General features: G+C 47.5%; 1 protein-coding gene across 1 annotated transcript in view; it reads left to right on the forward strand.

The window, feature by feature from the left end:
• The window catches only part of LOC121543524 (putative methyltransferase NSUN7), a 40,140-nt gene that overhangs the window by 22,693 nt on the left and 4,378 nt on the right, over positions 1-13,069 (forward strand). The window contains exons 9-16 of the mRNA XM_045206579.1: positions 2,255-2,385; positions 2,564-2,635; positions 5,349-5,531; positions 6,461-6,630; positions 6,978-7,121; positions 7,370-7,471; positions 9,156-9,279; positions 9,765-9,885. Of these exons, the coding sequence (XP_045062514.1) occupies positions 2,255-2,385; positions 2,564-2,635; positions 5,349-5,531; positions 6,461-6,630; positions 6,978-7,121; positions 7,370-7,471; positions 9,156-9,279; positions 9,765-9,885 (1,047 nt within the window). The remainder of the gene's footprint in view (positions 1-2,254; positions 2,386-2,563; positions 2,636-5,348; positions 5,532-6,460; positions 6,631-6,977; positions 7,122-7,369; positions 7,472-9,155; positions 9,280-9,764; positions 9,886-13,069) is intronic.

Consider the following 13,069-nt stretch of genomic DNA (forward strand, 5'->3'; position numbering starts at 1 on the left):
CGCACCCTGAGGCCCCCGTGTTGAGGATCAGTGTGGCAGATGTGTTGTTACCTACCCTTACCACCTGGGGCTGGCCCGTCAGGAAGTCCAGGATCCAGTTGCAGAGGGAGTGTGTTTAGTCCCAGGATCCTTAGCTTAGTGATGAGCTTAGAGGGCACTATGGTGTTGAATGCTGAGCTGTAGTCAATGAATAGCATTCTCACGGCTAGGTGTTCCTCTTGTCCAGGTGGGAAAGGGCAGTGTGGAGTGCAATAGAGATTGCATCATCTGTGGATCTGTTGGGGCGGCATGCAAATTGGAGTGGGTCTAGGGTTTCTGGGATAATGCTGTTGATGTGAGCCATGACCAGCCTTTCAAAGCACTTCATGGCTACAGACGTCAGTGCTACGGGTCGGTAGTCATTTAGGCAGGTTATCTTAGAGTCCGGGCACGGAGGACTATGGTGGTCTGCTTGAAACATGTTGGTATTACAGACTCAGTCAGGGACATGTTGAAAATGTCAGTGAAGACACTTGCCAGTTGGTCAGCACATGCTCGAGTACACGTCCCTGGTAATCCGATGCGGCCTTGTGAATGTTGACCTGCTTAAAAGTCTTACTCACATCGCTACGGAGAGCGTGATCACATAGTCATCCGGAACAGCTGGTGCTCTCATGCATGCTTCAGTGTTGCTTGCCTCAAGCGAGCATAGAAGTGGTTTAGCTCGTCTGGTAGGCTTGTGTCACTGGGCAGCTCGCGGCATTAATTCCCTTTGACATAATGGAATGCAGACTTCCTGTCTCTTAACCACTTATCTAGTAACTCTAACCTGTTCCCCACGATACTATGACATGACATCATTATACCATAAAAACATCATATCAGCTGGCCAGTGTCCAGTGTTCAGCTGGCCAGTGTCCAGTGTTCAGCTGGCCAGTGTCCAGTGTTCAGCTGGCCAGTGTCCAGTGTTCAGCTGGCCAGTGTCCAGTGTTCAGCTGGCCAGTGTCCAGTGTTAAGTGGTCAGTGTTGGGTGTTAAGGCCTGATGTCACAGCATAACAGCAGGGGTGACGCACACAACACAACAGACTTGTTTACTTAGCCACGGGATGCTGTTGCCAGGCAACCCGGACGACCGGGGAATTTATCTCTTTTCCCTCGGGTTTAACCTTGGTAGAGGGCAAGTGATGCTGGAGGGAGGGAGAGAGGAATGCAGTGAAATGAGGGGGAGAGGGATGGACCCAGCACCTGTTTCTGATATCGACCTTTCCAAAATCTGATTATAAGCCCCTGAGTGAATAACGAGCTGGTGCTTTAGACTAGCAGTTAGCGTTAGCCTAGCGTAGAAGGCGTCTCGCCCCCATTAGCCTTACAGCGATGCCATGGCAATCTGTTGGTGCCGAGCAACACCATCTGCCACTAATGTGATCTGTGTCCCTCGACCCCGGAGGGAGAAAGAGAGAGAGAGAGGGAGGGAGGGAGAGAGAGGAAGAAAGGGGTGGGATAGAGCGATGGAGGGATAGAGTGATAGAATGTGAAAGTATGAGCAAGAGAGGGTGATAAGCTGGTGGTAGAGATAGAGTGTGAGAGGGAAAGAGATGGAGTCGTCTTCCTGCTGTGTTGAATTAAGAGGTAGGAACCAGGTCCTGGCAGGGCCGTCCCAAAGCTGCTCCACCACCCTACCTCTGCCTCTGTGAGGACTGGGGACTGCTGGGTACCTGCCCAAAACACCCATAGGAGCTACACTACTCTGTCAATCACTTAGCCTAATCAATAAATCCATCAAACTGCCTTCACTGTTCCCTTCGATGTTATTGCAGATGAAAGTGATATGATATCTCTAAGGGGGCGACTGTGATAAGACACAGGGTTTCTGAAGGTAGTTACTGTGTATAGCAGTATTGAATTATCCTTACTGTCTAAGCGATCTCTGGGGTTTGATGATAAAGAATGTTGATTGTTGAACCGTGTCAATTGTTTCTATTCTCTCTCTATGTTCAATCTAGTGTAGGCAGGTAACTGTTGAAGAATAACTGCTTTATCCATTCTATGCTGTATCTGTTGTTTTCTCTCTTTGGCTGATTTTGCAGGTAGTTGACTGTTAGAGCGTGACATTTCTATCCATAGATACTCTGGTGCTGTTGATTGTTGAAGCAAAACTTCTCTCTCTATCCATCCCAACTCTGCTGTGCTTTCCGTTTCTTGACAGTATACAGTTGCCTTTTTGAAGTGTGTTTGATCTATGGATTCTAACTCTACTCTGTGTTCTTTCTCCAGCCTGATGACCAGATGAGTCTGGTGGCAGTGATGCTCTACGACTTCCAGGACAGGGAAGTTCCTCCCTCGCGGGAATGCCAGGGGGGGAGCTTGTACAGGAAGTCAGGAGGTGGAGAGAACTGCCTCCTCAGGTAAGAGGGAAAGGGGTGGGGGGGGTGTACTGTATGTGTGTCTGTGTGTTGTTGTGGTATGTGGCTGATGGGTATGAGTGACTGTTGGAATAAGATTCCATACTGTACGTGTGGGTTGGGTGAGACACTCTCTTCAGTTCCCAGCAAAAACACCATCTCTTCCCTGTGTGTGTTGTAGGTTTAAGACCAAGCTGGCAGCCTCCCTGGCTCGCAGTAGGATCAAACATGACCTCCTGACCATCCCGGGACTGCATCCTCCCTGAGGCTGTAGGGAAGAAACAGGAGAGAGCCAACAGGCTGCCCCTCTACGCATGGATCAACACACTCAAAAGCAGGTCAGCACACACACACACAGATGGCACACACACACACACGCACACACGTATGCACACACACACACACAGTATGCACACACACACAGCATTATGCACACACACACAGGCCTGAGGTTGTGGGTGTTGAACAATGGTTTATGATCCAGTTGCCATGCAGACATTTCATTAAACCATAGTCTCTGTGTGTGTGTGTGTGTGTGTGTGTGTGTGTGTGTGTGTGTGTGTGTGTGTTTGTGTGTGTGTGTGTGTGTGTGTGTGAGAGAGAGAACGGAGGAGAGACATAGATTATATATTTATTTGTCTGTTTTTCACAGATAAATGCTTTACGTACAAGAAAACGCACTGTGAGAGAGTGAGAGACATGGCATAGTCCAGACAACATCAAACATACAAATTAATGAATAACTAAACAAAAATGACAGCTTAAGGACTCTTACTCCTCTCTTCACCATTACAATAACTGTGCCCCCCAATTCACTCAATATAACACATCCCCATAATGTCCAATGTCCCTGAGCATTGCGCATAATGTTATTGCACAACCCTATAATTGCAATATCCATGATTCCATGATTGTTTTACACAGTTACATTAACTTATCACTTTTAACAATTGCACGTTCCCGAATGAGTGAGTCCTCCTTATTGTTCAAATGGTTTTTGTACCGACCAGTTTACACTTGGGAGTCTGTAGTGCTTTCTGGATAGCAGGGAGCACATGGGAAGAGTCCTCTGCTATTTTGTTTGCCATCCTCAGCATGTTTTTGTGGTAGCTGTCCAGATATTATTTTACGCAGTTCTCAGCAGACTTGTCACCCTGGCTTTTGCCCGTACTGTGACACTGTTGTGCTCATGATGCAGTGCGCAACCGCTCTGGATTGTGGAGCATAATAAAAGATAGCAATACGAACATACACTGAGTATACCAAACATTAGAACACCTTCCTAATATTGAGTTGCATCCCCCCCCACACACACACACACAAGGGAAGCTGGCCCATGTTGACTCCAATCAGGGGCACAACTTTGGTTTTAATTGTTATAATTATATATATTTTTTAATCCAGTCGGATAAACCTCCAAATAGCCTACCCGACCGCTGGAGGCGTCCATAAAGCACACCGTTGTCTCGCTTTTGTATCACATTCTGGGGGGACAAAAATGCAATTTCAGAATGTGGGGTGGGACATGTCCAATGCTTCCCACAGTTGTGTCAAGTTGGCTGGATGTCTTTGGGTGGTGGACCATTCTTGATACACATGGGAAACTGTTGAGCATTGCAGTTCTTGACACCTACTACCATACCCCGTTCAAAGGCACTTCTATCTTTTGTCTTGCCCATTCACCCTCTGAATGGCACACATACACAATCCATGTCTCAATTGTCTCAAGGCGTAGAAATCCTTCTTTAACCTGTCTCCACACCCTTCATCTACACTGATTGAAGTGGATTTAACAAGTGACATCAATAAGGATCATAGCTTTCACCTGGATTCACCTGGTCAGTCTATGTCATGGAAAGAACAGGTGTTCCTAATGTTTTGTACACACTCAGTGTAAAGTAAATGGCAGTAGAATATAATAAACATTTTAGCATCAGTATAATACAGGAAGATACAATTTATACTACAATATTTACACGTGTGGGGAAGGGGGATGGCGGGCAAGTGTCTAAACCCGAGCAGTATAATAAGAGTCTGGTAGCAGTAGTTGTGATGTGTGTAGCATGAATGTGTGTGTGTGTGTGTATGTCTGTGTGGGTGTGTGCATGAGTGAGTGCATGTGTACTAAGGTGCGTAGAATCAGAGCAGGTGCTCAGTCCAATTTCTATCTAGAAGCGGTCTGATGGCTTGTAGATATAAACTGTCTGGAGCCTGTTGGTATCAGACCTCATGTTCCGATACCATCTGCCTGACAGTAAGGGAGAGAACAGCTCCCGTGGCTGGGGTGCGTGGGGTCGATGATGCTGCGGGACTTCCTCAGGCACCGCTTCGAGTAGATGTTCTGGATGGGTGGGAGCTTACGGTCCCAGTGATGTACTGGGCTGTCTTCACCACCCACTGGAGGGCCTCGCGGTCGTGGGACGGAGCAATTCCCGTACCAGGCCGTGATGCAAGCGGTCAGGACAATCTCAATGGTGCAGCGGTAGTGTGGAGAGGACCCGGAGCGGCATGCCGAATTACTTCAGCCACCTTAGGAAGTAGAGATGCTGTTGCGCCTCTTCGACAAGATTGGTGGTGTTGTTGGTCCATGACAAGTCTGAGAGGGTGTGTGTGGGTGTATTTCTGTGTCTTTCTACTGCTCCAGACAGCCTGATTCAGTGGGGTGTAAATCTCGTTGTAGTGGACAGATCCAATCAGCAACAAGCCTCAGCAAGTCCTGAGACTCTGAGGTTACGTGTGTGTGTGTGTGTGTGTGTGTGTGTGTGTGTGTGTGTGTGTGTGTGTGTGTGTGTGTGTGTGTGTGTGTGTGTGTGTGTGTGCGCGCACAGGATATTACATATTACTACCAGAGGTGACAACAGCGGTAGAAGCCTTTTTAAAAGGCCATAGAGGGATATTACATGCTATATTGACTCTCACATCCTGTCATCCCTGTTTCCTCTTCCCCCTCTCCACTCTTCCCCCAGCTTTGAAGAGGTGTGCGGTCCTGAAGCAAGGGGGATTCTCTCAAGTGAATTCAGTCGGGAGTTGGAAGGGCAGTCCTTCTGTCAGGACCCCCACTGTGCGGACATGTTGGTGTTTCCCCACCAGCTCAAAGCTGACCTGTACCGCACTTTCGGCTGCTCAGCGACAACAAGCTCATCATACAGGTACTACTGAAATGGCACCTATTCCCTATATAGTGCACTACATTTGACCAAGCATAGGGTGCCATTTCAGACATATCCCAGGGCTCCATCCTAAGCCAGCCATTGAACAAAACAATTAAAGAACAATATGGCTGTACTGCATCAGCTTGCATCCATAAATCCAAGTAAATTTTTCTATGCAAATTCTTCCCCATCCATTGTGAATACAGAGTACCCAATACCCATTTGTGGCACTCAATAAAACCCTCCTCCCTTGTTTCTGGGGAGTATTCTAATGACTAATTCTATGGCTGCAGAGCTATAAGCGTCTCACTTTAATTTCTAGTCCAATAAACTCAAGCTGCTGCCTGCCCCACAGCCTCTCTGAGCGCCATGCCGCACTAAGCACAGTGAAATTTGATTAAAGCCAAATTCAATTAAGCATTCAATACCACTGCTAAATGAATCACTTCCCTCTCTCTCATCTTCCTCTCACTCCCTCTCTCCTTCCTTTCTCAATGTCCTTGCTCTCTTCTTCCTCTCTTTCTTTTTCCGTCCAAAGACTGTGATATGGACACTAACTAAAGAAAGTCAAATTAGCTGGCTCTGTTATGTTCAGCACTATCTCTAGAGGGGGCTCTGTTGGTTGAAGGACATCTCCATATTAATCTCTCTGTCTACTTGCACACATTCTCTCTCTCTCTCTCTCTCTCTCTCTCTCTCTCTCTCTCTCTCTCTCTCTCTCTCTCTCTCTCTCTCTCTCCTCTCTTTGTGGAAAAAGGCTGTAGTCAAGTTGTAACCCTGCCTCTCTCTTTCCATTCTCTCCCTCCCTTCCGTCTCCCCCCTTTCACTCTCTCCCTTCTATCTTTCCTCCCCTCTCTACCCCACCCTTCTCTAGGATAAGTCGTGTAGTGTTGGTCCCTGTGTGGTGTGCCCCCTGTTGCCCCCAGAGGGGGACGTCCTGATGGCTGGCTCCACCTCCGGCCTTACCGTGTCACACACACCGCCTCCCTGGTCGCCCATGGCAACAGCCAATCGAAAGTGTTAGTCTGTGTTGGCGACCGCCCACCCGCCCAGAGGGAGGAGCTACAGGAGGTCCTTGCCAATATGGCCTGCAAGAGTATGTGTGTGTGTGTGTGTGTGTGTGTGTGTGTGTGTGTGTGTGTGTGTGTTTTAAGTCAACTGTTGCTAGCTACTTTCCATAGAAGTTTATACTGTTGGCACGATATGGTTGTGGTCCTCTGTAGCTCAGTTGGTAGAGCATGGCGCTTGCAACGGCAGAATTGTTGGTAAATTTTTCGGGACCACCCATACGTAAAATGTGTGCACGCATGACTGTAAGTCGCTTTGGATAAAAGACGCGTCTGTTGTGTTCTTGGGAGCATGTTATTGAGTCCCAATGTGGGTTGGTTCATGCTACAGACTTACTGTATATGTGTGTCTGAGTGTTTGAGTTTGTCTGGTCAGACGTGAAGCTGATCCCTGTGAGTTTCCTGTCTCTGGACCCATGTGACCTGAGGCTCCAGCGGGTCCGGGTCATCCTGCTGACCCCCCAGTGCTCCGTGTCTGCAGTCAGCAACCCTGTTGAATTCATACTGCAAGAAAACGGAGGTACTGCTTCACATACCCCAACACACTACACCCCTATACCCTCCAGATTACACCCCTATACCCTCCAGTTTACACCCCTATACCCTCCAGATTACCACCTAGACCCCTAATCATACCCTCAACCCTGTTGAGTTCATATTGCAGGAGAACACAGGTACAGCTTACACTTGAATTTGCTTTGACTTAATCAAAAATCAACCAAAGTTAGATTGTAGATGAGCAGAAGTGTAAAGACATCTCTGTTTCAGACACAGACCTGCTCCAGGACCTGTCCCAGGGTTCCATAGCCCAGACCAAGCTGGACGCACTGGTGGCCCAGCAGAAGAGAGACATCGTCCATGCCCTGAAGTGTGAGTGTGAGAACCTACAGAGAAAGAGATAGTGTTTATGTGTGTGCGTACACACGCCCTCTCTCTCACAAATGATCTAATCTCATTTGCAATTAGAGCTGAGTTCCCCTCTGAGAGGCTCTAAGTCTTAATTAGAAATGCTAATATTTCCTGGTCCGGTCAGCATGACTCTACTGTTAGCTACAACACAACAACTCAGTAACCTTCCCAATGATGTGCTCTTTCCCTCATACACACACAGGGCTGGTTTAAAGAGCCAGCTTGAAGAAACACAGCAAACCCAACCAGTATTTATGTCTTATTGTATGAACTCTGTGTGGGCTGGATTATGTTAATCTAGGGGGAGTGTGTGTGTGTGTGTGTGTGTGTGTGTGTGTGTGTGTGTGTGTGTGTGTGTGTGTGTGTGTGCGTCCGTGCATGCGCGACGGAAACCCAGCTTCTCTAATCACATGGTCATTGATCGGGCTCAAATGTTTTTGCCAGCAGCGGCAGATCCTCTCTAACGGGCCGTTAATGAATGGCAGATGGCTATCGACCCAACCGTTGGCACGTTGACTGGCGGTTCTGCATCTCTTTTGATGTTTACAAGTATTTTCTTTTTGAATATTGTAACAGCACACATACAGTACCAGTCCAAAGTTTGGACACACCTACTCATTCAAGGGTTTTTCTTAATTTTTTTGTTATTTTCTACATTGTAGAATAATAGTGAAGACATCAAAACAATGAAATAACACATATGGAATCATGTAGTAACCAAAGAATTTGAGATTCTTCAAATAGCCACCCTTTGCCTTGATGACAGCTTTGCACACTCTTGGCATTCTCTCAACCAGCTTCACCTGGAATGCTTTTCCAACAGTCTTGAAGGAGTTCCCACATATGCTTAGCACTTGTTGGAGGCTTTTCCTTCACTCTGCCGTCCGACTCATCCCAAACCATCTCAATTTGGTTGAGGTCGGGGGATTGTGGAGGCCAGGTCATCTGATGCAGCACTCCATCGCTCTCCTTCTTGGTAAATAGCCCTTACACAGCCTGGAGGTATGTTGGGTCATTGTCCTATTGAAAAACAAATGATAGTCCCACTGAGCCCAACCCAGATCGCTGCAGAATGCTGTGGTAGCCATGCTGGTTAAGTGTGCCTTGAATTCTAAATAAATCACAGACAGTGTCACCAGCAAAGTACCCCCACACCATAACACTTCCTCCTCCATGCTTTACGGTGGGAACTACACATGCAGAGATCATCCGTTCACCCACACCGTGTCTCACAAAGACACGCCGGTTGGAACCAAAAATCTCAAATTTGGACTCCAGACCAAAGGACTGGAATCAAGCAGCCAAATAAATGTTTGGCTGGAATCAACATCTGGTGCAAGGCAACAGTGGAATGAAATGAGAAATGCTTAATACGTGAACTGTTTAAAGAAAAATAACATTAATGCATTCTCTGCTTCAAAGCCCTTTAGTGGGGATTGTTTCATTTGAGGAAAGTGCTTTGTGTGCAGTGTAATGTGAAAAACAATTTTAGGCTTAGCCGTCTTTTTGCCGTCATCTGCTCTGTTTCATTGGAGATATATTAATTTGATATGCCTAGTGGGGCTGTGTGCTAATACTGTAGGTGTGTATTTATTTAAAGTGTGTGTTTGCTCATGTGTGTGTTGGCGTGCGCGCGTGTTTCCAGTCCCCAAGGTGCAGGTGGTGGTGTACTCTACCTGCTCCTCGTACCCTGAGGAGAATGAAGAGGTGGTGAGGAGAGCTCTGGAGCAGGCTGGGCCTACTGAGGGACCCAAACTACAAGTCTTCAGGTTAGTCTCGCTCTCGCTCTCTCTCTCTCTCTGTGTCTGTGTCTCTGTCTCTGTCTCTGTCTCTGTCAATTCAATTTCAATTTCTCTCTCTCCCTCTCTCTATTGCTCACCTCCTTCCTCCCTATCTACAGCTCTCTGTCTCTCAAACTTTAGCACCCCAGGTAGGACCTAAAGGACTGCAATTAGAGATGAAATCATTGTCAGCTCCAAACAGAGAAACTCTTTCCTCGTTATCTCGTGCGTAGTTTTCCCTGTGTGGATATTGTTCTTGAAGTTAGACTCTTTTACTCCATCAAGCCATCTTTTCCATCAGGCCAACAGTTCTCTACAGCCCCAGGCTTAAACAGCTATACCTAAGACTATTGGTAGGGATTGTATTGACTTGTGGCCTGTGCCACTGAAGTACTTGTGCATTTATTAACTCTGTGTGTGCATGTATCCCTCACTGCATGCGTTGTGTGTGACTGTGCGTGCGTGTTGTCCAGGCCGAGCTCTTCCTTACCCACATCTCTGGGCCGAGCTGAGGAGAGAGCAGGGGGTCCGTTCTTCAGACTGGATCCTTCAGACGAAACTAACGGCTGTTTCCTAGCTGTACTCACCAGAGAGGTAAGAGAGAGACAGAGACAGAGAGAGAGAGAGAGAGACAGAGAGAGAGAGAGAGAGACAGAGAGAGAGAGAGAGAGAGAGAGAGTGAAGACAGACCCCTGTTGTGATACTTATAATTCACCAACCTTTTCTGAGTCAAGATCACTTTCGCAGTCAAAAAGCAAGATTTACCGCTCAGATAAAAACAAACAAAAAAAGACGTACAAAATGTAAGCCTATGCAACATTAACCTAATAAAAACAGTTATGTAGGAATGAGGTTTGTGCAGTAGGCCTAGTACATTATCACAGCATATTGGCTATGATTGGCCTGCCAATACTGTTCTTCTCAGACCATTTCAAAACTCGAACAAAATAGATCAATTGTTGTATCACTTGCGAGGCACAGCTGAGAATAAATTAAAATAATTTGCTTTTTTATTTTACTGGACTGATGGTACCTGCATCTGATGGACAGTCTCAGCAGGGGGTCCGCCTCTCACAGTCCCTGCTCTCTCCTTTCCGCCTCTCACAGTCCCTGCTCTCTCCTTTCCTCCTCTCACAGTCCCTGCTCTCTCCTTTCCTCCTCTCACAGTCCCTGCTCTCTCCTTTCCTCCTCTCACAGTCCCTGCTCTCTCCTTTCCTCCTCTCACAGTCCCTGCTCTCTCCTTTCCTCCTCTCACAGTCCCTGCTCTCTCCTTTCCTCCTCTCACAGTCCCTGCTCTCTCCTTTCCTCCTCTCCACAGTCCCTGCTCTCTCCTTTCCTCCTCTCACAGTCCCTGCTCTCTCCTTTCCTCCTCTCACAGTCCCTGCTCTCTCCTTTCCTCCTCTCACAGTCCCTGCTCTCTCCTTTCCGCCTCTCACAGTCCCTGCTCTCTCCTTTCCGCCTCTCACAGTCCCTGCTCTCTCCTTTCCTCCTCTCACAGTCCCTGCTCTCTCCTTTCCTCCGGTGAGACTGACCAGAGAGAGGGGGCACCGTCACATTATTTCTGCCTCATGCACAAAGTCATGTTGTTCCTATGACCAGAGAAAGTGAAATATTCCTCGATATTAAAATAAACACAACGAGCTGCTAATAATAAAAACAATGTTGACAGTGATGAATAAAAACAGTGTTGACAGTGATGAATAAAAACAGTGTTGACAGTGAAGAATAAAAACAGTGTTGACAGTGATGAATAAAAACAGTGTTGACAGAGTTGAATAAAAACAGTGTTGACAGAGTTGAATAAAAACAGTGTTGACAGAGTTGAATAAAAACAGTGTTGACAGAGTTGAATAAAAACAGTGTCGACAGAGATGAATAAAAACAGTGTTGACAGAGTTGAATAAAAACAGTGTTGACAGAGTTGAATAAAAACAGTGTTGACAGAGTTGAATAAAAACAGTGTCGACAGAGTTGAATAAAAACAGTGCTGAATAAAAACAGTGTTGACAGTGCAGAATAAATTCTTAAACATGAGCTCACTCATAAGAAACAGCAGCTCTTTGCTGTATTCTTTGACAGTCTCTCTCTGGTCATGGTTTTAAAAGGCTAGTATGCTGTGGGCTCGTGGAAGCTGTAGGCATGGTGATTTGAGCTATCCGATTGGCCAGCGCAGTAGGCACACTTGATTTAGCCACAGCTCTCCTGGTCCGCCCTTCAGACAAATTATATGGTTCAAAATGGGAACAATTTGCCTACCCGGCGCGCAGGGCTTCTGAATCAAGTGCATCTACCGCCAACAGCCCAATACAAAATAAAAAGGATCACAAGGCTTTATCGTTGGCTTTTCTAGAGAAATGTTTGGTGATCGACTAGGAATGACTTGGCGATCGACCGGTTGGTGACCACTGAGCTAGACTGTGTATTCCCCTCTGAGAAGACCCAATGTGCTGTTTATTATCATATAACTATCCCACCACTATCATCAGCAGTATGGCCAATGTCCTCATCCATCTGAGCCACTGGGAGAAACGTATTTAGCCCTCTGCTCCTAGAATGCATTGAGTGCTCTCTCCCAAGACTCTATAGACACAGGGAAAGTCCAGCCTCAGTGCTGAACACTACAGGGTGGATTTTAACGCTACTGTCTGTATGTTTGGCTGCAGACTTGTTTGTTTTCTTAGTCGATCTGGTCAATGTTCAAAGAGCTGGAAGAAGAGAGGGAGAAAAAACCCCATGAGTCACCCAAACCAGACAGAGAAGAATTCAGACAGAGAAGAGTTTGGTTGAGAAAGGCAGCCTGCTTCATGTAAGAAAAATACACTGACAAAAGAGAACATGCTTGTCATCTCTTGTGAGTGTCTGAAGGAGTTTGGAAGTTTACAAAGTCTAGAACATTTTGAATGTTTTGGCAGGTGGAAAGAGGGTTTTGGGTGCTTAGGAAGGGAGGGAGGTGAAGCGTAGAGGAGGGAGGGTGAGGTGAGGTGGAGGGGAGGTGAAGTGAAGGGGAGAGGGAGGGGAGGTGGAGGGAGGTGAGGTGAAGGGGAGAGGAGGGAGGTGAAGGGGTGAGATGAAGGGGAGAGGAGGTGAGGTGAAGGGGAGAGGAGGGAGGGAGGTGAAGGGGTGAGGAGGGAGGTGAAGGGTGAGGTGAAGGGGAGAGGAGGGAGGAGGAGAGGAGAGGAGGGAGGTGAAGGGGTGAGGTGAAGGGGAGAGGAGGGAGGTATAGGGGAGAGGAGGGAGGTGAAGGTGAGGTGGAGGGAGGGGAGGGGAGGTATAGGGGAGAGGAGGGGCAGGAGGTGAAGGGGAGGGGAGGGGAGGTGAAGGGGAGGGGAGGTATAGGGGAGAGGAGGGGCGGGAGGTGAAGGGGAGGGGAGAGGAGGGGAGGTGAAGGGCAGAGGGGGAGTTAAGACAGTTTGAATGAGAGACAGGGAGTAAGCAGAAAGCTGACATCATGGCCTCTGTGTGCGTGAGAGAGGGAAAGGCAGAGCTTCAGTTGAGATCAGGTGAAACTGAGAGCAGAGAAGATGACAGGTTCTAGGTCATACCCCTGAGAGGAAGACCGAGGGGGAGCGAGAGGAGGGAGGGTGAGGATGGAGAGAACAGAAGGCTAGAAGGACTGCGTGTTGGGGCACAGAAATAGGCGGCAGGACGTCTTTCCATCTACTACCTGAGGGAAGCAAGAGATAGAGTGCAGAGCGAGGGAAGAGGTAGAAGAGGAGATGATGGTAAAAGAGAGAGAGAGAAAGAGGAAGATCTGAAGGTGAAAAGATCAGCATTGAGG

The sequence above is a fragment of the Coregonus clupeaformis genome, chromosome 3 (genome assembly GCF_020615455.1).
Source record: "Coregonus clupeaformis isolate EN_2021a chromosome 3, ASM2061545v1, whole genome shotgun sequence".
Taxonomy (NCBI): Eukaryota; Metazoa; Chordata; class Actinopteri; order Salmoniformes; family Salmonidae; genus Coregonus; species Coregonus clupeaformis.